At 42.2% G+C, this 23,970-nt stretch overlaps 1 protein-coding gene across 3 annotated transcripts; it reads left to right on the top strand.

Moving 5' to 3' along the window:
- The first annotated feature begins 4,477 nt into the window (after positions 1-4,477).
- On the top strand, positions 4,478-21,725 carry LOC115196431 (calcitonin gene-related peptide type 1 receptor). 3 transcript variants are annotated; one of them, XM_029757259.1, is made up of 15 exons: positions 4,478-4,650; positions 5,704-5,811; positions 9,182-9,255; positions 9,505-9,661; positions 10,083-10,193; positions 10,510-10,622; positions 10,724-10,815; positions 11,350-11,701; positions 16,788-16,941; positions 17,114-17,174; positions 17,306-17,372; positions 17,723-17,776; positions 17,855-18,019; positions 18,171-18,212; positions 18,348-21,725. In XM_029757259.1, the coding sequence occupies exons 3-15, from the start codon at positions 9,205-9,207 to the stop codon at positions 18,576-18,578; spliced, it is 1,650 nt and encodes a 549-aa protein (XP_029613119.1). In that variant the 5' UTR covers positions 4,478-4,650; positions 5,704-5,811; positions 9,182-9,204; the 3' UTR covers positions 18,579-21,725. The 3 variants fall into 3 exon arrangements, with proteins under 3 accessions (XP_029613119.1, XP_029613118.1, XP_029613120.1); XM_029757258.1 differs by lacking the exon at positions 5,704-5,811; XM_029757260.1 differs by lacking the exon at positions 5,704-5,811 and having other exon boundaries at positions 4,479-4,650; positions 11,350-11,476.
- Positions 21,726-23,970: the final 2,245 nt, after the last annotated feature.

Here is a 23,970-nt window from a genome sequence, read left to right as displayed (position 1 = left end):
TAGTGAGGCTAACTGAATGGTAGTGTCTTTACAATGGAGTAATCAACCAAGCTTCCTAGTGATGTAGTGAGGCTAGCTGAATGGTAGTGTCTTTACAATGGAGTAATCAACCAAGCTTCCTAGTGATGTAGTGAGGCTAACTGAATGATAGTGTCTTTACAATGGAGTAATCAACCAAGCTTCCTAGTGATGTAGTGAGGCTAGCTGAATGGTAGTGTCTTTACAATGGAGTAATCAACCAAGCTTCCTAGTGATGTAGTGAGGCTAACTGAATGATGGTGTCTTTACAATGGAGTAATCAACCAAGCTTCCTAGTGATGTAGTGAGGCTAACTGAATGGTAGTGTCTTTACAATGGAGTAATCAACCAAGCTTCCTGGTGATGTAGTGAGGCTAACTGAATGGTAGTGTCTTTACAATGGAGTAATCAACCAAGCTTCCTAGTGATGTAGTGAGGCTAACTGAATGATAGTGTCTTTACAATGGAGTAATCAACCAAGCTTCCTAGTGATGTAGTGAGGCTAACTGAATGGTAGTGTCTTTACAATGGAGTAATCAACCAAGCTTCCTAGTGATGTAGTGAGGCTAACTGAATGGTAGTGTCTTTACAATGGAGTAATCAACCAAGCTTCCTAGTGATGTAGTGAGGCTAACTGAATGGTAGCGTCTTTACAATGGAGTAATCAACCAAGCTTCCTAGTGATGTAGTGAGGCTAACTGAATGATGGCGTCTTTACAATGGAGTAATCAACCAAGCTTCCTAGTGATGTAGTGAGGCTAACTGAATGATGGTGTCTTTACAATGGAGTAATCAACCAAGCTTCCTAGTGATGTAGTGAGGCTAACTGATGGTAGTGTCTTTACAATGGAGTAATCAACCAAGCTTCCTAGTGAATGTAGAAGGGCACAGTTGACAGATGTTTGGCACCAAAGTACATTTTTATTTTAAAAAATTACAATGTACAATATACAATAATATAGAGTACCAAAAAATTCACCGTGTCTAAAAGGCAGTGATTAAAAAGTCTCAATTCACAAATCCAACAGCCATGTTTGTAGTTCTGGAAAAGAACAATAACTTGTGAGCAGGACTACAATACCCAGCTGACAGTACCACCTGGTTGATTTACAATAAAGTTCTGTGAAGTTATTTGGATTTTTACGAATTATCTTTGAAAGACAGGGTCCTGAAAAAGGGACGTTTCTTTTTTTGCTGAGTTTATTTACTATGGCGTTTGTTCTTCACTGGTTGCCCTTTTCTTATGGCAACAGGTCACAAATGTTGCTGCTGTGATGGCACACTGTAGTATTTCACCCAGTAGATATGGGAGTTCATCAAAATTGGGTTTGACTTCAAATTCTTTGTGGATCTGTGTAATCTGAGGGAAATATGTGTCTCTAATATACATTTAGCAGGAGGTTAGGAAGTGCAGCTCATTTTACACCTCATTTTGTGGGCAGTGTATCCTGTCTTCTCTTGAGAGCCAGGTCTCCCTACGGCGGCATTTCTCAATAGCAAGGCTATGCTCACGGAGTCTGTACATAGTCAAATCTTTCCTTAATTTTGGGTCATTCACAGTGGTCAGGTATTCTGCCACGGTGTACTCTCTGTTTAGTGCCAAATAGCATTCTAGTTTGCTCTGTTATTTTATGAATTCTTTCCAATGTGTCAAGTAATTATCTTTTTGTTTTCTCATGATTTGGTTGGGTCTAATTGTGTTGCTGTCCTGGTGCTCTGTGGGGTCTGTTTATGTTTGTGAACAGAGCCCCAGGACCAGCTTGCTTAGGGGACTCTTCTCCAGGTTCATCTCTCTTTAGGTGATGGCTTTGTTATCGAAGGTTTGGGAATCGCTTTCTTTTAGGTGGTTATCCATAGACAGGATAACAGTCTAATAGTCTTTCTCCCTTCTCTTCCTCCCTCAATCCCTCCATAGACAGGATAACAGTCTAATAGTCTTTCTCCCTTCTCTTCCTCCCTCAATCCCTCCATAGACAGGATAACAGTCTAATAGTCTTTCTCCCTTCTCTTCCTCCCTCAATCCTTCCATAGACAGGATTCTAATAACAGTCTAGGTGACAGGTACAGTTGAAGCACCAGTGATTCTGAGAACACTGTCCTGCGGTGACACAGCAATGATTTGTCACATATAGGAGACACTTCTAGTGAGTAAGTGATTCACTTGGCTGTCTGACTGTGCCAACTGTCAGTGTGTCTACTCTACCATGAATAAATAACATGCTCATTTTCCTTCAGCTTGAGTCAGTGGAGGGGGGTGGCATGTGCCACACTCTGTGGCTTATGTCCCTGGCAGGCAGATGTCTCAGCCAGCTTATGTTTAACCAGGGGCCAGATGTCGTGCACTGCTTGTCAAAATGAAGCTTCATGGTTGCCAGACTTGATATAGCTCCCGAGTGGCACAGCGGTCTAAGGCACTGCATCTCAGTGCAAGAGGGGTCACTACAGTCCCTGATTCAAATCCAGGCTGTATCACATCTGCCCACGATTGGGAGTCCCATAGGGTGGTGCACAATTGACCCAGCGTTGCCTGGAGTAAGCTGTCATTGTAAATAAGAATTTGTCCTTAACTGACTTGCCTAGTTAAATAAAGGTTTAATGAAAAATATAGAAGGCACCTTTAGCTCCCAGGAGATTGACTGGGACTTTGTGGGGATGTGGAGTTAGAGTTTCAGAAGAAACGGTTCCAAGCTGTGAGTCTATAAAAGTTTAAAACCATATCAGAATACAAGAAGAGCTTTGTTTTGTGTTACTCCCTGACACCTAACACTTCTGGATTGTGGTTTTGATTGATAGTGCCCTCAGCACTATAGCACTCACCTCTTTGAACAGCTGAAAACAAGACATTTTTTATGGCTGACTTAATGACCAGTGGTTGTGTTCTAAGGGATTTTATAGATGCTTAGCAATGACTGAGCGCCCTTTATAAGGATCATTTAAGGGTTTTGAAATAGCTATTGTGTCAAACCCGGTGAGCAATGTCATTAAAATAAATATGAAACGTTCGTTTAATGCTTTAATCTGAGTTATCCCATAAGAGAGCTAATGAGTTTGTCTCTTATCCTTAGAAACATCAGAAACAGCATTAGTAATCATTTTCTCAGGTCCTTTTCCATTACAATCCCTTTATTTAAGTAGGCTTCACACAAGTTAAGGACACACACGTTTTTAGTTGCCTTTAGACTCAAAGAGCCCTGGAGTGACATGTAATGCCACTTGTTAATTTGTACATTTTCATCCCGAGAATTAAATGGGTCAAAATTGATCAAAGCTGTGTCTGGGTTCAGGAAATGACTCTCCAATGACTGGCAGACCATGAAATAGGTTACCTTTCTGCAGTGGATTTTGATTCAGTGTCATGGTAATTCAAATTCTGTGTAGGCTACAGATGGTTCAGGGAGTGGAATAAGGCTACTTGAAGTAGTGCCAAATGAAAGCAAGTATACTGTACAAACAAATATTCACATCAGCTTTCAGTGATTTCAAGTTGTCCTTTGTCCTTGCCAGTTCCAATATCTGTATCTAACAAAGATCCTGTCTCTTATGGATACCCTCTATAACTACCTTATAATTAAGCAATAAGGCACGGAGGTTGGCCAATATACCACAGCCAATCTACCACAAACCCCTGAGGTGCCTTAATTGCTATTAGAAACTGGTTACCAACGTAATTAGAGCAGTAAAAATAAATGTTTTGTCATGCTCGTGGTATACGGTCTGATATACCACGGCTGTCAGCCAATCAGCATTCAGGGCTCGAACCACCCAGTTTATAATTAGGATTCTAAACCTGGGGTTTGTTCAGGAGGATGCAACATTATTGAACATTCAGAGAGAAACATGGAAGTCAAATAATGTGGCTCAACTTGTTTGTTTGTTTATTTGGATCCCCATTAGCTTTTGCAGAAGCAGCAGCTACTCCTCCAGGGGTAAAAAATGCAATACATTTAAAAACCCATCACACAAATGTTAAATACAACGATATATAAATACAAAATAAAATCAAATTCAAACAATACAACAACAAAATAATGTGTGTGTTAAGAGTGTCTGTACAGTATGTGTGTGTTTGTGTCCCTTGCCGTTCCATGTTTACCCCACAGAGAGGCAGTATTGGACTTTAAGCAAGGTGAGAAAGTGTGCGCTTATTTTTGGTCAAAGAAATGGGTAGATGGATCAAGTATGTAAAGTATATGCTTTAGGTTACATTAAACTATATATCTTTTAGAAGTTTTTAGCTTATTTGATCATTTAAAAAATGTGTATATGCCTATCAAATTTGGAAAATGTCGGTCAGCCTAATTCAATTGTAGTCGAAATGTGACACTCCCAACGAATTTAGAGATGTAAAATAGTCTAAATCAGAGCCAGACAGAGGGCATTCTGACATCAGCAGTCCAAAAGGGGATGAGACTCTCGGAAGGAAGAGGCGGTTTGTGATGATGTCACGGAATGCCACCATAGTGGATCAATTTCAATTTGAAGCTCGAGCTCCTCTCCTCGCGGTTACCGTAGAGCACACTGGATTGAACCATCGGTGAACCGACAACAGGACTATTAGCGCTCTGGAAAAAGGGTCGGGAAAAGCAGAATTTGATATTTTCTTTTCATTTGAATGCTACATTTCTCAGTAAGGTAAGACATATTTTAATGAATTCCAGTCCAGCAGAATGACAGATGTGAATAATTTCTGGTCTCTTTCTGAAATTGGTTCTGATTGGGTTTGGGTTGGCTATCAAGGAGTATCAGAATAAAAATGTCTACACAAATAGGCCTAATGATAATAAAGTGATAGTATATTGTTGATTGTTAAGATTGGGTCAAGAGCTAATAAAGCTTGATCAACCATGCAGAGTTCCCTCTGAAGAACAGTTGTTTAAACATCTCGGTTTACGTCCACTCCCACCCTGTTGCTGTTGCTGTTGTTGTTGTTAACTCCATTTTTATGTAAGAGGGAGTTTGAAGATGATGAAATGTTAAGGGATAATATGGTTTAGATAGATAGGGCTGACCATGGTGTGATGCCAGGACAGGATTATATGCACTTCTAGAAAGAAAACTTCACGAAAGGCAGGGAGACAAGCGTACACGACAATATGAACAAAGGAAATAACACATATCAACGGCTATATCCTTCACACACAAGGGGATACTATTGAAGTTTCATCGTTTTTCTACCAACTTGTCATCTTGTAAGTTTAATGTTCTTTGTCTTGAGCATTACAATGCCACATATTGGCTGGTTGCGCAGCTCCACTGAGTTCTATGATGACATTGGTCCTTCTCAGGATAATAGAACCTTCACTAGCTGTTGTCATGGAGATTCAGACAGTTTGGAGTATGTCTGGAAGCCACTTCTTGATGCCTGCTGAATGGCTCACACTGCCTGTTATGAAATAGTCTGGACTGCAGACTAACAGAAATAGTCTGGACTGCAGATGTCTGCTGGCAAACGTCTCATTACCATGGTTACGTGGTTACAAAAGCACCATGGTCAGTCTAAACAGATTGATAGAAGGCTTTGGTTCTGACTTCAGAAGCAGCACCATGTCAAATGTACACACATTGGTGATTGGTTTTGCTGCAAATCATTGATGTGAAAAGATTCCATTCCAACGAGATGAGATGTGAGAGTACACACACACACACACTGACAAAAGCTTTATCTTATTTCAATACACTATACAGATGCAGGCGGTGCTTGACTTCGGCAGGAGCTCACCGGAGCTGAGTACCGGCACCTCAACGTTTCTTCTGCTTGAGCTCCTGTTCTTCATATAGAATATTAGCTCAAAGGTATAGTGGAGCTCCTGCACCTAAATATATACAGTACAGGCACCTATTTCAGTCCAAGTCAAGCACTGGTTGCAGGGCATGCTGTAACAAAACATGTGCAACAACACTTTCATCTTCAGGTGTCCTAGCTACACAGTGGAATGGGCTTGGTGCCTCTGAATGTGCCCCTTGACGAGAGAAAGCACTGTGTGTTGACTAGGGTTTTGGACAGTGGAAAGAATAGGGTACATTTCCAGGGGTGTGTTGGAGAAGGACATAAGTTAAACAAACTGTCAGAGGGTTGACAAGTTCTTCCTGATTTAGGAGGGCTGGGATGGGGCTACTGCAGGAAAGTGAGAAAGAGAGGGGGGAGAAAGAGAGAGAGGGATAGAGAGAGACAGGGAGAGGAGAAGGAGAGAGAGAGGATGGCAGGGGGGTAAATACCTCCATGTTTCCTTGGTTCTGCCAAGCTCTCTCACAAACTCTCTCTCCTCACCCCCTCATGAATTCCATTCATTTGGTACTGTGGAACCTTTGGGAGTGTTGGCCGACTCAACCCTTCATGTTATGACCCAGGAAAGCTTGGAGAGGAAACCCTGACATGTCTCTCAGGCCCCTCCCTGCTGTTCCTCCCTGGTGTTCCTCCCTGGTGCTTCAGGAAGGGCACAAGGTTATCATTGTTGGGCCTGCTGTTATTCTGCTTGGCTTCAGAGAAGAGAAGTGCTTTTGTCTTATTGCCAAGCTGAGGGTTTAAACCTGACGCTGCATGTTTGGGGAACGACCGTCGCTAGCTCTGTTTTTGTTTTAGAAAAAGATAGCTAATGCATTAATATCCAGCGGTGGGAGTTTGAGTAGCCAAGATCCCTGTGGATTTACATTCAGGTCCATAAATACTTGGACATTGACCAAGTTATTATCATTTTGGCTCCGTACGCCACCACAATGGATTTGAAAGGAAACACGGCATATTGGAGTTGAAAATAAATTAAATTGAAATTAAATAATGAATGTGAGCTGACAGTTTTTAGCTTTAATTTGAGGGTATTTACATCCAAATCGGGTGAACAGTGTAGGAGTACAGCACTTTTTATATGTGCTCCCCCCAATTTTAGGTGCTCAAAAGTAATTGGACAAACTAACATAATCATAAATTAAATTGTGAGTTTTAATACTTGGTTGCATATCCTTTGCAGTCAATGACTGCCTGAAGTCTGTAACCCATAGACATCACCAGATGCTGTGTTTCTTCCCTGGTGATGCTCTGCCAGGCCTTTACTGCAGCTGTCTTCAGTTCCTGCTTGTTCTTGGGGCATTTTGCCTTCAGTTTTTCCTTCAGCAAGGGAAGTGCATGCTCAATTGGATTCAGGTCAGGTGATTGACTTGGCCATTGCAGAACATTCCACTTCTTTGCCTTAAAATAGCATTGGGTTGCTTTCGCAGTATGCTTCGGGTCATTGTCCATCTGCACTGTGAAGCGCCGTGCAATGAGTTTTGAAGCATTTGGCTGAATCTGAATACAAGGGAACCAATTCCATTGGCAGCCATATATGGCCATAACACTACCTCCACCATGCTTCACAGATGAGGTGGTATGCTTCGGATCATGAGCAGTTCCTTCCCTTCTGCATACTCTTCTCTTCCCATCATTCTGGTACACGTTGATATTTGTCTCATCTGTCCATAGGATGTTGTTCCAGAACTGTACAGGTTTTCTTAGATGTTATTTGGCAAACTCTAATCTGGTCTTCCTGTTTTTGAGGCTTGCCAGTGGTTTACATCTTGTGCTAAACCATCTGTATTTACTCTGGTGAAGTTTTCTGTTGAATGTTGACTTTGACACAGATACGCCTACCTCCTGGAGGGTGTTCTTGATCTGGCCAACTGTTGTGAAGGGGTTTTCCTTCACCAGGGAAATAACTATTCTGTCATCCACCACAGTTGTTTTCCGTGATCTTTCAGGCCTTTTGGTGTTCCTGAGCTCACCAGTGTGTTCTTTCTTTCAGAATGTACCAAATAGTTGATTTGGCCACTCCTGATGTTTTTGCTATCTCTCTGATGGGTTTGTTTTGATTTTTCAGCCTAATGATGGCTTGCTTCACTGGCAGTGACAGCTCTTTGGACTTCATATTAAGGGTTAACAGCAACAGATTCCAAATGCAAATGCCACACTTGAAATCAACTCTAGATCTTTTATCTGATTACTTATAAATGAACTAATGAGGGAATAACACAAGGCTGGCCATGGAACAGCTGAGCAGCCAATTTTCCAATTACTTTTGGTCCCTTAAAAAGGGGGGGACCACATATAAAAAGTGCTATAATTCCTACAATGTTCACCCGATTTTGATGTGAATACCCTCAAATTAAAGCTGAAAGTCTGCACTTTCAGCTTATATTAATTCATTAATTTCAACTGTGGTTGACAGTTAAAATAATAATAACTTGGTCAATGTCCGAAAAGTTATGGACCTGAATGTATGTGATAGACAGATTTATATTACCCACTACTCGCTATGTACGGTATCTTATTTTACTGGTAGTATATTTGTCAGTTGGTGCCGTTCCCTTCACAGATGCCATTGGGCTGCACCTCCATGTGTGTTTTATTATTGAGGAAAGGACCAAAGAGGCCGGTTCTGGGTTCAGTTCTGTGTGATTGATGGCTTCATCCCATCACATCACATCAACACGTGTCTCTTTAATGCTTTCAAACCAAAACAAGTGTGTTTTGAAATAGACTCAGACGATTTGTTTACTGACATGGATGTGATAGGGTAGTTGGCTATGTCAGGGGTGACATAACCAGGGGCGCAACTTTGGTTTTAGAAGTGGGGGGGCATGAATCTTTTTTTTCCGCATGGGCCAAAAGCAGACCGTTGCCTCATTTTGTATCACATTCCAATGATAAAACTGGGGGAACAAAAATGCAATTTCAGAATGTGTGGGGGGCATGTCCCCCTTGTCCCCAGTGAAAGTTGCGCCCCTGGACATAACATTCATATAAGTGACAATGTCATTGATAATAATGTAATTAATTTATCATATGAGTGACATAGCATTCAATCATATGAATGGTTAATCTAGATCCATCTATAAAGGTTTTCTTGAAGAAACCTTGTTTAGTGTATTATTATGACTGTGATCTCTCTCCCTCTTCTCCCTGTTTCTGCAGTACTTTCTCCCTCTTCTCCCTGTTTCTGCAGTACTTTCTCCCTCTTCTCCCTGTTTCTGCAGTACTTTCTCCCTCTGAGACCGATAGAGTGATTATTGCAAGCAGTCTTGGCTCTGAGCCATAAATAGTAGTTCGCTTGGCTGGAGGTCAAATTTTCCTCTCAGTAAAACCCCATCTACCGTTCACAGACCTACTGACCTGTCTCTATCTCTCCTCCAGGACCCGTTGACAGCAGAGCCAGGATGGATGCTAACGGCATATTCTCACTTCTGTTGCTGTGTTCTGTCACTGAGGTAATATACTCACCCAAGTTGTGAAGTCATTTACCCTTTATCCTCGATATGCCTTTTATAAACTCACTGTGGCATGCAGAGTGAATATGGTTCCTCTTGAAAGTCATTAAAACATGATCAGAACTCATATTTAACTCTCAAATCCACACTCTCTTTCTTTGGTTTGATACGCTAAAATACTCTATGATCATCTCCTTAGCTGTCCGTGAGTGTATCGTTTCCTCTGAGTGTTAGACATTTTTTTCTCAGCTGTGTGTGTTGGCAATCCCTGAGGGGAATGACTCCCAGCAGCAGCAGCATACCCAGAACGTCTACCACGATATCGGTGTCACCAGGAACACCATAGTCACTGCTCAGTTTGAGTGCTATCAGAAGATCATGAAAAACGACAAACACAACAAAATAGGTAAGGGTCCCTTACGGGTGGTGTGGTGCAGGTTGTAATGGGGTAGCTCATTTGTTCAATTTCAATCTCATGATTTGCATGGTAGAGCATTTCAATTTACTCTTAGCATATTCAATTTGAATTTAAAACAATCTTCAGTCTTAACTGAAATGGTCCTAACCCCAGTGAATATCACCTTCTAAGGAACTGACCTATGCTTAAAGGGATACTTCCGGATTTTGGCTAAATCTATTTCCCTAGAGTCAGATTAACTTGTGGATACCTTTATTATGTGAGCAGTATGAAGGAAGTTAGAGGTAGTTTCGCGAGCCAATGCTAACTAGCGTTAGCGCGATGACTATAGGTATCTGCTAGCATGCTCATTGCCAAAATCCCGAAGTATCCCTTTAAACTGCATGTGTTGTTGTGTCCCTTCACTCAGGGCCAGTTTGTAACAGGACGTGGGATGGCTGGCTGTGCTGGGAGGACACAGAGGCAGGCTTCACTACAAACCAACACTGTCCAGACTACTTCCAAGACTTTGACACAGCAGGTCTGTATTTTGCACCCTGGCTGGTCTCTCCAACCCAATGACATTGAACAGAGATTATTGTATGACTGTTTGAGGTAATGTATGAGTCAGCCTGGCTATTCTGTGTTAGGCTTTTAGAGAAATGTCCTTTGCTGTTTTCAACGTTTATTTTAGTATGGATAAAGGGATGAAATTTATTCTCATGAATGGATATCGTTCTTTTTGAATTAATGCTGTGTTGATTGCTGAGATGAGCAAGTGTCACACCTATCCACTCTTCTGTTGACTCACGTTGGTTGATGCACTACACCACTCACCTTCTGTTTCTAATCACCAGAAATGGCGTCCAAAGTGTGCAGTGAAACGGGTAATTGGTTTCTACACCCGGAGAGCAACAGGACATGGACAAACTACACCAAATGTACGGCATACACCAGCGCAGGAAGAGTGGTAAGAAAAGTGACCTTTTGATAAGCTTTTTAATGTAGTTATATTGTTGTGGATATTATATTGTAATGCATGTTAGGTTGACATGGTGTATTCTTTCTCAGACAGCGATGAATCTCTACTACCTGGTTCTGATTGGACATGGACTGTCGCTAACATCATTGTTCTTCTCATTGGGAATATTTTTCCATTTCAAGTAAGTCACTCTGTTAGCCAATAAGTATGCTCCTGTTTTATATTTTATTTTATTAACCTTTATTTCATCCTGAGGAAGGCACAGTGATACCGACACGTTGGTAAATACCCATTCAATTGCTGGGAGATTAAGCATGGAGTGTGCGACTTTCTTTATTTTGATAGTTTATAGTTTATTCGCCGTTTACTAACTAACAGAATCTTCACTTAGAGCATTCCCCACTACTGTTTAAAGTAGCATTCTATACTACTGTATAGAAATATATAGAAATATATATAAATTAAATGAATATATATATGGTGTTTTTCATACTTTAGATGGAATCATTTAATTATTATATATGGAAAGAAGAAGGATGAACATACTGGCCTACTCATAAGGAGCCATTAACAACAACAGCGTGATAAATTATGTTGGGAGAATGTATTTATAAGGACTTGTAGGGAGTTTAATTCGATAAAGATAGTACATTGATCCCCTTCCATTGTTGTCCATTCAACATAAGGATATTTTCTTTCTTTCTTTCCCTACCAGGAGTCTAAGCTGCCAGAGGATAACGCTCCACAAAAACCTATTCTTTTCGTTTGTGTTGAACTCAGTCATCACCATCATCTGGTTGACAGCGGTGGCTAACAACCAGGGACTAGTGCAGAGCAACCCTGTGAGTATGGTGGCTAACAACCAGGGACTAGTGCAGAGCAACCCTGTGAGTATGATGGCTAACAACCAGGGACTAGTGCAGAGCAACCCTGTGAGTATGATGACTAACAACCAGGGACTAGTGCAGAGCAACCCTGTGAGTATGATGACTAACAACCAGGGACTAGTGCAGAGCAACCCTGTGAGTATGGTGGCTAACAACCAGGGACTAGTGCAGAGCAACCCTGTGAGTATGATGGCTAACAACCAGGGACTAGTACAACCCTGTCAGTATGATGACTAACAACCAGGGACTAGTGCAGAGCAACCCTGTGAGTATGGTGGCTAACAACCAGGGACTAGTGCAGAGCAACCCTGTGAGTATGATGACTAACAACCAGGGACTAGTGCAGAGCAACCCTGTGAGTATGATGACTAACAACCAGGGACTAGTGCAGAGCAACCCTGTGAGTATGATGACTAACAACCAGGGACTAGTGCAAAGCAACCCTGTGAGTATGATGACTAACAACCAGGGACTAGTGCAGAGCAACCCTGTGAGTATGATGGCTAACAACCAGGGACTAGTACAGTACAACCCTGTCAGTATGATGACTAACAACCAGGGACTAGTACAACCCTGTCAGTATGATGACTAACAACCAGGGACTAGTACAACCCTGTCAGTATGATGACTAACAACCAGGGACTAGTACAGAGCAACCCTGTGAGTATGATGGCTAACAACCAGGGACTAGTACAGTACAACCCTGTCAGTATGATGACTAACAACCAGGGACTAGTACAACCCTGTCAGTATGATGACTAACAACCAGGGACTAGTACAACCCTGTCAGTATGATGACTAACAACCAGGGACTAGTACAACCCTGTCAGTATGATGACTAACAACCTGGGACTAGTACAACCCTGTCAGTATGATGACTAACAACCAGGGACTAGTACAACCCTGTCAGTATGATGACTAACAACCAGGGACTAGTACAACCCTGTCAGTATGATGACTAACAACCAGGGACTAGTACAACCCTGTCAGTATGATGACTAACAACCAGGGACTAGTACAACCCTGTCAGTATGATGACTAACAACCAGGGACTAGTACAACCCTGTCAGTATGATGACTAACAACCTGGGACTAGTACAACCCTGTCAGTATGATGACTAACAACCAGGGACTAGTACAACCCTGTCAGTATGATGACTAACAACCAGGGACTAGTACAACCCTGTCAGTATGATGACTAACAACCAGGGACTAGTACAACCCTGTCAGTATGATGACTAACAACCAGGGACTAGTACAACCCTGTCAGTATGATGACTAACAACCAGGGACTAGTACAACCCTGTCAGTATGATGACTAACAACCAGGGACTAGTACAACCCTGTGAGTATGATGACTAACAACCAGGGACTAGTACAACCCTGTCAGTATGATGACTAACAACCAGGGACTAGTACAACCCTGTCAGTATGATGACTAACAACCAGGGACTAATACAACCCTGTCAGTATGATGACTAACAACCAGGGACTAGTACAACCCTGTCAGTATGATGACTAACAACCAGGGACTAATACAACCCTGTCAGTATGATGACTAACAACCAGGGACTGGTACAACCCTGTCAGTATGATGACTAACAACCAGGGACTAATACAACCCTGTCAGTATGATGACTAACAACCAGGGACTAGTACAACCCTGTCAGTATGATGACTAACAACCAGGGACTAATACAACCCTGTCAGTATGATGACTAACAACCAGGGACTAGTACAACCCTGTGAGTATGATGACTAACAACCAGGGACTAATACAACCCTGTCAGTATGATGACTAACAACCAGGGACTAGTACAACCCTGTCAGTATGATGACTAACAACCAGGGACTATTACAACCCTGTCAGTATGATGACTAACAACCAGGGACTAGTACAACCCTGTCAGTATGATGACTAACAACCAGGGACTAGTACAACCCTGTGAGTATGATGACTAACAACCAGGGACTAATACAACCCTGTCAGTATGATGGCTAACAACCAGGGACTGGTACAACCCTGTCAGTATGATGACTAACAACCAGGGACTAGTACAACCCTGTGAGTATGATGACTAACAACCAGGGACTAGTACAGTACAACCCTGTAAGTATGCAAAGCAGCACTAATTATACTGTACATGTAAAGTACCAGTCAAAAGTTTGGACACACCTACTCATTCAAGGGTTTTTCTTGTTTTTTGCTATTTTCTACATTGTAGAATTATAGTGAAGACATCAAAACTATGAAATAACACATATAGAACCATGTTGTAATCAAAGAAGTGTTAAACAAATCAAAATATATTTTATATTTTCAATTCTTCAAAATAGTCACCCTTTGCCTTGATGACAGCTTTGCACACTCTTGGCTTTTTTCTCAACCAGCTTCACCTGGAATGCTTTTCCAACAGTCTGGAAGGAGTTCCCGCATATGTTGAGCACTTGTTGGCTGCTTTTCCTTCACTATGCAGTCCCAACTCATCCCAAACCATCTGAATTGGGTTGAGGTCGGGTGATTGTGGAGGCCAGGTCATCTGATGCAGCTCTCCATCACTTTCCTTCTTGGTCAAATAGCCCTTACACAGCCTGGAGATGTGTTGGGTCATTGTCCTGTTGAAAGACAAAATATAGTCCCACTACGGTCAAACCAGATGGGATGGCGTATCGCTGCAGAATGCTGTGTTAGCCATGCTGGTGTCACAGTGTCACCAGCAAAGCACCCCCACACCATCACACCTCCTCCTCCATGCTTCAAGGTGGGAACCACACATGCAGAGATCATCCGTTCACCGACTCTGCGTCTCACAAAGACACGGCAGTTGGAACCACAAATCTCACACTTGGACTCATCAGACCAAAGGACAGATTTCCACCGGTCTAATGTCCATTGCTCGTGTTTCTTGGCCCCAGAAAGTCTCTTGTTATTGGTGTCCTTTAGTAGTGGTTTCTTTGCAGCAATTTGACCATGAAGGCCTGATTCACGCAGTCTCCTCTGAACAGTTGATGTTGAGATGTGTCTGTTACTTGAACTCTGTGAAGCATTTATTTGGGATGCAATTTCTGAGGCTGGTAACTCTAATGAACTTATCATCTGCAGCAGAGGTAACTCTGGGTCTTCTGTTCTTGTGGCAGTCCTCATGAGAGCCAGTTTCATCATACTGCTTGAGGGTTTTCGAGACTGCACTTGAAGAAACTTTCAAAGTTCTTGACATTTTCTGGATTAACTGACCTTCATGTCTTAAAGTATTGATGGACTGTCATTTCTCTTTGCTTATTTGAACTGTTCTTGCCATAATATGGACTTGGTCTTTTACCAAATAGGGATATCTTCTTTATACCAACCCTACCTTGTCACAACACAACTGATTGGCTCGAATGCATTAAGAAGGAAAGAAATTCCACAAATGTACTTTTAACAAGTTAATTGGAATGCATTCCAGGTGACTACCTAATGAAGCTGGTTAAGAGAATGCCAAGAGTGTGCAAAGCTGTCATCAAGGCAAAGGGTGGTGTCACGTCCTGACCATAGAAAGATGTTATTTTCTATGGTAGAGTAGGTCAGGGCGTGACAGGGTTTTTATTTCTAGTTTAGTTTTTCTATGTTGTCAGGTTCTAGTTTTGTATTTCTATGTTGGGTTTTGTTTGGGATGATCTCCAATTAGAGGCAGCTGGTCCTCGTTGTCTTTAATTGGAGATCATACGTAAGTAGGGGTTTTTGCCACGGGTTTGTGGGAGATTGTTTTTGAGTAGTGTGTATGTTTCACCTCTGCGTCACGGTTTGTTGTTTTGTTCTTTAGTTCCTATTTATGTATTGCATAGTTTCACAGTGTAAATAAAATGTGGAATGCACACACGCTGCACTTTGGTCCGCTCCTCCTTACGACAACCGTGACAGGTGGCTACTTTGAAGAATCTCAAATATAAAATATATTTTGATTATTTGTTTAACACTTTTTTGGTTACTACATGATTCCATATGTGTTATTTCATATTTTGATGTCTTCACCATTATGTAGAAAATAGTAAAAATAAAGAAAAACCCTTGAATGAGTAGGTGTGTCCATCTTTTGACTGGCATTGTATATTAAAGGTATATATATTAAAGGTATATACACTACCGTTCAAAAGTTTGGGGTCACTTAGAAATGTCCTTGTTTTTGAAAGAAAAGCACCTTTTTTTCAGGCCATTAACATAACATCAAATTGATCAGAAATACAGTGTAGACATTGTTAATGTTGTAAATGACTATTGTAGCTGGAAACGGCAGATTTTTTATGGAATATCATAGGCGAAGAGAGGCCCATTATCACCATCCATCACTCCTGTGTTCCAATGGCACGTTGTGTTAGCTAATCCAAGTTTATAATTTTAAAAGGCTAACTGATCATTAGAAAACCCTTTTGCAATTATGTTAGCACAGCTGAAAACTGGCCTTTAGAGTAGTTGAGTATCTGGAGCATCAGCATTCGTGGGTTCGATTACAGGCTCAAAATTGCCAGAAACGAAGCACTTTCTTCTGACACTCGTCAGCTTATTCTTGTTCTGAGAAATGAAGGTTATTCCATGCGAGAAATTGCAAAGACACTGAAGATCTGGCACAACAGTATGTACTACGCCCTTCACAGAACAGCGCAAACTGGCTCTAACCAGAATAGAAAGATGAGTGGGAGGACCCGGTGCACAACTGAGCAAGAGGACAAGTACATTAGAGCGTCTAGTTTGAGAAACAGACGCCTCACAAGTTCTCAACTGGCAGCTTCATTAAATAGTATCCGCAAAACACCAGTCTCAACGTCAACATTGAAGAGAGTTTCTCTGTCCAGTGCCTGTGTTCTTTTGCCCATCTTAATATCTTATTTTTATTGGCCAGTCTGAGATATGGCTTTTTCTTTGCAACTCTGCCTAGAAGGCCAGCATCCCGGAGTCATCTCTTCACTGTTGGTGTTTTGCAGGTACTATTTAATGAAGCTGCCAGTTGAGGACTTGTGAGGCGTCTGTTTCTCAAACTAGACACTCTACTTGTAAGTAACCCCAATTTTTTTAACGGTAGTGTATATTAAAGGTGTAAATATATTAAAGGTTTATATATCAAAGGTCCCAACCTGTTTCACAAGAACACAATTAACTTAGGATGTAAATAATGACCAAGACATTTCCAAGCTCAGTAGACAAAAATGTCTACTCAACCATAGACTGTTAGTTGACACTGACAGGGGATATTCCAAGCTGATACCAGTTCTGCTACCCCACCACCACCAGGTGAGCTGTAAGGTGATCATGTTTATTCACCTGTACCTGTTTGGCTGTAACTACTTCTGGATGCTGTGTGAGGGCATCTACCTGCACACACTCATCGTCGTGGCCGTGTTCTCTGAGAAACAACACCTCATGTGGTACTACCTGCTTGGATGGGGTACGTCAAGTTACGACGAAACCATTAACTAATGAAACAATTAACTAACTATTGCACGATTATACAATGTTTGCCTTTTTATGGGACGTTTCTAGAGGTTCGTTTCATGTTGAATTACAGTTGTTTGTCCATTATGTCATCCATTAAAATCAATTATTGAATCATCTCCCAGGATTTCCACTCATACCTGCATTGATACATGCAATAGCACGGAGCTACTACTACAATGATAAGTAAGTATTTTGACAACTTTTTCTCTGGTCTTTGATAAGTATGCCATTCTCAGACACACAGTAATTCATGGATAAGCCATGTTGTCCACATGAGTCAAATATCTCTTGGCATCTCCCTCTCTCCTCCACAGTTGTTGGATCAGCTCAAACACATCCCTGCTCTATATCATCCATGGTCCCATCTGTGCTGCCCTGCTGGTGAGCCCTTCTTTAAGCTACAATTCCAATAAGTACAATAATTAACATTTACGAACCACCCTGTTCTTTTCCTTGTGTGATCACTGTAAACAAAACAGTCATCAACCTCAGGTCTCCTTTATACTCTGGGTGGGATTTTAAGTACATTTACTTTGGACATAATGTACTGGTCTCTGGCTGGACTCATTGGACACATTGTCTTATTTCCAAAATATCTTTCTCTCTCTCTCTCTCTCTCTCTCTCTCTCTCTCTCTCTCTCTTCTCCCCCTCCCTCCCTTCCTCTCCCTCCCTCCTACACCCCTTCTCTATCCCTCTCTCCCTCCCCCTCTCACTCCCCCTCTCTCTCCAGGTTAATCTGTTCTTCCTGTTGAACATTGTGCGTGTCCTCATCACCAAACTGAAGGTAATCCACCAACAAGCAGAAGATAATTTCCTCTATTTGCTGTAAAAAATGGACTAATAAAGTTGTATTGTATTTTAGGTGACACATCAGGCTGAATCTAGCCTCTACATGAAGGCTGTGAGAGCCACCCTGATCCTGGTCCCTCTCCTGGGCATCCAGTTTGTCTTGTTCCCCTACAAACCCCAGGGACGCTTCGCCTTGGAGATCTACGACTATATTATGAACATCCTCATGCACTACCAGGTAGGACAACCCTAGAACATTCTCACATTTCTAGAACTCTAGAGAACTTCTAGAACATTCTCACATTTCAACTAGAGGTTAAGTTAGAGTAGTGTCCCAAGCTGGTTAGCGTTATCTTCTTTGTGTTGAAATATCCTCTTTCTATCCTCAGGGTCTCCTGGTTGCCACCATCTTCTGCTTCTTCAATGGGGAGGTAAGACTTCAGCGGGATATTACGTCAATTCTGAACTAACTCTCCATCAGAAAGCTGAGTTGATGCGGCCATAATTACTTTGATAAGGTATAACGCTGAAGCAACCTTTGTCCGATGGGACTTTCTTTCTTCCAGGTCCAAGGTGTTTTGCGACGGCACTGGAACCAGCAGAGGATCCAGTTTGGCAGTAACTTTGCCCACGCAGACGTCTTCCGCTCAACCTCATATGTGGCGTCATCCCTGACGGAGGTGCACCGCTGTTACAGCATCGACGGGCACACCGAACACATGAACGGCAAGAACAGCTACCACGACATCGAGACGGTGACACCCACCATACTCCGGTCGGACAACCCGTTTGCCTGAGGCTGAAGGTCGGAAGTCACAGGCCTTGGGTCTGTACAGTTACACAGTGGCAGTTCAACTTTCAGTTGAAATGGCTGCAGACAATTTGGAACTCTTTTTCCACCATATTCTAGAACATTTTCTCAAACCTTTTGGCAGTAGCCTTCACAGCCATTGGATGATGGTGAAAAAGTACATGAATGTTTATAGGGAGCACTACTCAACCTCTTGATCTGGTAAATACCTTCAACTGATTCACTTTAACTTTACGAGGACTGAATAGGCACTTAACTAGAGACACCTGTGTAAAGGAATGGACACTACCTACACTACCTTAAGGGTTTTAGCGTAAATAATGGACACTATCTACACTACCTTAAGGGTATTAGTGTAAGGAATAAATCTTGCCGTTTCATCCTGTGGACTGAAGAGCCTGCGACTGTACAACAACCCCTAACCCAAGAACCTGAGACTCTACAATAACCTCTAACCCAAGAACCTGAGACTCTACAACAACTTCTAACCCAAGAACCTGAGACTCTACAATAACCTCTAACCCAAGAGCCTGAGACTCTACAACAACCTCTAACCCAAGAACCTGAGACTCTACAACAACCTCTAACCCAAGAACCTGAGACTCTACAACAACTTCTAACCCAATAGCCTGAGACTCTACAACAACCTCTAACCCAAGAACCTGAGACTCTACAACAACCTCTAACCCAAGAGCCTGAGACTCTACAATAACCTCTAACCCAAGAGCCTGAGACTCTACAACAACCTCTATCCCAAGAACCTGAGACTCTACAACAACCTCTAACCCAAGAACCCGAGACTCTACAACAACTTCTAACCCAATAGCCTGAGACTCTACAACAACCTCTAACCCAAGAGCCTGAGACGCTACAGCAACCTCTAACCCAAGAATCTGAGACTCTACAACAACCTCTAACCCAAGAGCCTGAGACTCTACAACAACCTCTAACCCAAGAACCTGAGACTCTACAACAACCTCTAGCCCAAGAACCTGAGACTCTACAACAACCTCTAACCCAAGAACCTGAGACTCTACAACAACCTCTAACCCAAGAACCTGAGACTCTACAAGAACCTCTAACCCAAGAGCCTGAGACTCTACAACAACCTCTAACCCAAGAACCTGAGACTCTACAACAACCTCTAACCCAAGAGCCTGAGATCTACAACAACCTCTAACCCAAGAACCTGAGACTCTACAACAACCTCTAACCCAAGAGCCTGAGACTCTACAACAACCTCTAACCCAAGAACCTGAGACTCTACAACAACCTCTAACCCAAGAATCTGAGGCTCTACAACAACCTCTAACCCAAGAGCCTGAGACTCTACAACAACCTCTAACCCAAGAGCCTGAGACTCTACAATAACCTCTAACCCAAGAGGAGTACAGTGCAATTGACTTGTTGGGCATATTGGTGATATAATTACTTCCATTCTGTAAAGGACAAATGAAACCCAATGTACATGGACCTTAAGCACTGGATTATGTATTAAGATGGGCAGGCTCTTAATGGCTCTCTTTATGACAAGTAACTAAAGGTCACAGTGGATGTTTTGATACAGTGTACAGTTACAATTGTTTTCTTTTACAGCAATTAGCATTGAATGTGTTACCATGTGCTGTTGTCTGTGGTTTGAATTTGCATGGTCATCGATGGCTACTTATTTATAACTAGGATGGACCACCCATTAGAATGTTAATTTCCTGTCAATGTATTTCCCTGTCCAGCGGTCTTCTCCCTTCTGTCTAGATGAGGGTTTAGTCCCTCTGTGGGAATTTATGTCTGGCACATAAAATGACCTTGGTTTTGCCTCAGTTTTATCTGTCATAGTTGAAAGTATGTAAGTCTTGTTTCAGTATGTATGTTTTTTTTTTCGAAGAGTTGCTTCATATCCAAATGCTGGAGAGAATTCTGCTCACACGTGGATACTTAATGTAGAGGGAGAGAGAGCGCGTGAGAGAGAGCAAGAGAGAGACAGAGGGGGAGGGAGAGAGAGGGAGAGAGAGGGAGGAGAGGGAGGCAGAGAGCGGGAGAGAGAGAGAGAGAGACGGGGAGAGAGAATGAGACGGAGAGAGAAAGAGACGGGGAGAGAGAGAGAAGGACAAAGTGTTTGTGTTTCCTGTATATTTCAATATGTATCTCTATGGATATGCCAATATAGAAATACAACATGTTCAAGGAGGAGTCTGTAGGGTATTTATGTTTATGTTACCTATCAACCATGAGTTACTTATCTACCATGAGTTACCTATCTACCATGAGTTACCTATCAACCATGAGTTACCTATCTACCATGAGTTACCTATCAACCATGAGTTACCTATCAACCATGAGTTACCTATCTACCATGAGTTACCTATCTACCATGAGTTACCTATCTACCATGAGTTACCTATCTACCATGAGTTACCTATCTACCATGAGTTACCTATCAACCATGAGTTACCTATCTACCATGAGTTACCTATCTACCATGAGTTACCTATCTACCATGAGTTACCTATCAACCATGAGTTACCTATCTACCATGAGTTACCTATCAACCATGAGTTACCTATCAACCATGAGTTACCTATCTACCATGAGTTACCTATCTACCATGAGTTACCTATCAACCATGAGTTACCTATCTACCATGAGTTACCTATCTACCATGAGTTACCTATCTACCATGAGTTACCTATCTACCATGAGTTACCTATCTACCGTGGTATGTCATGTAGATTTTGTCAGCACTGTTTTTATGAACTTTGCAGTAGTATTGTATACCTTGATATTGTAGAACTGCAGTTCTGTTTTCATTATACATGATAACTGATGGCTGGGTCTGACATGAATTATGGATGGTGTCTGAACTCAGAGTAATGTTCATTTGGTCTTTGGTAGTCAGGGATAGGATATAGAATTCAGAACAAACTGTTTTGTGTTCCACTCAATTCTGACTTTTACTTAGGAACGCTTCAGGCATGTTTCTCTGTTCTTCTATGAATCGAATGTTTTTCCTTGCGCTGAGTGTTGACATTGTACAGGTGCCAAACTGTTTATTATTTTGATTGTGGGGAATGCTGTACTGAATGTTTGAGAAGTGTAATGCAATTATAGGTCATTAACAAACGTTGCTTTGACACTGCTGGTCTGTGGTATTCTGTACTGAGTTGTAAAACCAACACTGATGGGCCGTGGTGTACGCAGTGTACACACACACACACACACACACACACACACACACACACACACACACTCACTCACTCACTCACTCACTCACTCACTCACTCACTCTAAAACATACACACAGATGACAGACTTACTGTATACAGTACACAGTCCTAGACAAGCTGTTGGTCCATAGTGGAAGTGTATCAAAACTGTCTGTGTGGTCTAAGCCATTTGTAGCCTGGCTTCAAAGCCTTCTCCTCTTAAATGAAGTCAATGGTAATGTCAGCACTTGAAACTACATGTGGGGTTTTGTTGTATTGGATATGATGCATGTGTGGTCTGTTTTATCATCATCTGGGCTTTGAACAAATCTTGCTGTTGCATGAAATTAGTATTGATTGCTACACTACAAACACTCCCATTTGTATTGATTCATTGGATTCATATGTGATCTAGAATCCCCTGTATGAAAGCTGTTACAAGTGAATACAAGCGTTATAAGCATACAGGAGAGAAAAGTCATTTCCATCAGTAGGGAACTTCAATATCTTCAAACAATTCATGCCGGGAAAACACCAAAGTGCTGAAATGAACCGTAATGGTTTAATCAATGTTTGTGGAAATCTAAACTCTAAACATCTGTTTTTTGTTTAAAGCAAATTGGGGATTACTTTGAAAAATACTTAATGATTAAGTTTCCTGAGGCATAACCTCCCAGTTAACATATTTTAACATCTGCTATGCAGATTTGTTGGTAAAAGTAAGTTGCATGTTTGATATTCTTGTCCCATTATGAGAACCAACAGAGCTCAAAGGATATGCATTACTGGAAAACATTAGCCATCAATACTATGCTATACTGTTTCCCATAATAATGACCAATGTCCCTGAGAAAGGCATCTTGTTGATCAATGTCCCTGAGAAAGCCATCTTGTTCATGTTATTGTATCCACCTCTTTGATCTTGTGTCTGGGTCTGGAACTAGAACTGGGTCTGAAACTAGGTCTGGGTCTGGAACTGGGTCTGGATCTGGGACTGAAGCTGGGTCTGGAACTGGGTCTGGAACTGGGTCTGGGTCCGGAACTGCGACTGTGTCTGGAACTGGGTCTGGGACTGGGTCTGGAACTAGGTCTGGAACTGGGTCTGGAACTGGGTCTGGAACTGCGACTGGGTCTGGAACTGGGTCTGGAACTGCGACTGGAACTGGGTCTGGGACTGGAACTGGGTCTGGAACTGGAACTGGGTCCGGAACTGGGTCTGGAACTGGGTCTGGAACTGCGACTGGAACTGGGTCTGGGATTGGGTCTGGAACTGGGTCTGGGATTGGGTCTGGAACTGGGTCTGGGACTAGGTCTGGAACTGGGTCTGGAACTGCGACTGGGTCTGGAACTGGGTCTGCGACTGGATCTGGGTCCGGAACTGGGTCTGGAACTGGGTACGGGAATAGGTCTGGGGCCAGAACTGGGTCTGGAGCTGTGAATGGGACTGGGTCTGGGTCTGGGACTGGGACTGTGTCTGGAACTTCCTATGGAGAGTTGGAGTTGTTTTTCATCAGAGGATGCATGTCCACTTCCTCATTGTGACACACTGCTCCATATTTTCCTCTCAGTCACTGGGTTACTGTAGTTGCCAAATTACTGTAGCAGAACATTTCCTTTCACCTCTTAAATCCTAAAAGTCACTCATCAAAGACATGATACTGTATATATAAGGTTGACACGCTTGAAATGATTGTTCCTATCTATGACAATCCACAACAACAACATCAAAACAACTGGCTTCCGCTCAGTTCTGTATTGTTGTACGGATCGAAATCTGAAATGTGTTATGTACAGAACACAGACTCACTTCCTGTTTAAAAAAATACAGCATTGAACTTGTGATCCGTCTGCTCTGGTGTTCAGTCGCAAACAGTTCCCCTTGTCTCATGACCACTGCCTGTTTACTAAGTATAGCATTCACATGGCCAGTAATACCATGGCTTCTGTCAACTGTCTGGTCATTGGATCTCTATGGAACAACCATTCTGTAATTTATATTTCTATAGGAATGGCGTCTCCATCTCTGACAATGCAGAATGTTCGGTGTAGAATTCTCCGGCTCTTCTTGATCAGCTTTCCCCAGGTCCGGTACGGACCTGAACTGTTAGGATGGAAGACCCAGAAAAGGCCCACAACCAACACTTCCAGGCAACGTCAACCTTCCCCCCAGAGAAA

The sequence above is a fragment of the Salmo trutta genome, chromosome 6 (assembly GCF_901001165.1).
Source record: "Salmo trutta chromosome 6, fSalTru1.1, whole genome shotgun sequence".
In the NCBI taxonomy this organism is placed as follows: Eukaryota; Metazoa; Chordata; class Actinopteri; order Salmoniformes; family Salmonidae; genus Salmo; species Salmo trutta.
This window is presented reverse-complemented; position numbering and strand designations above follow the sequence as displayed.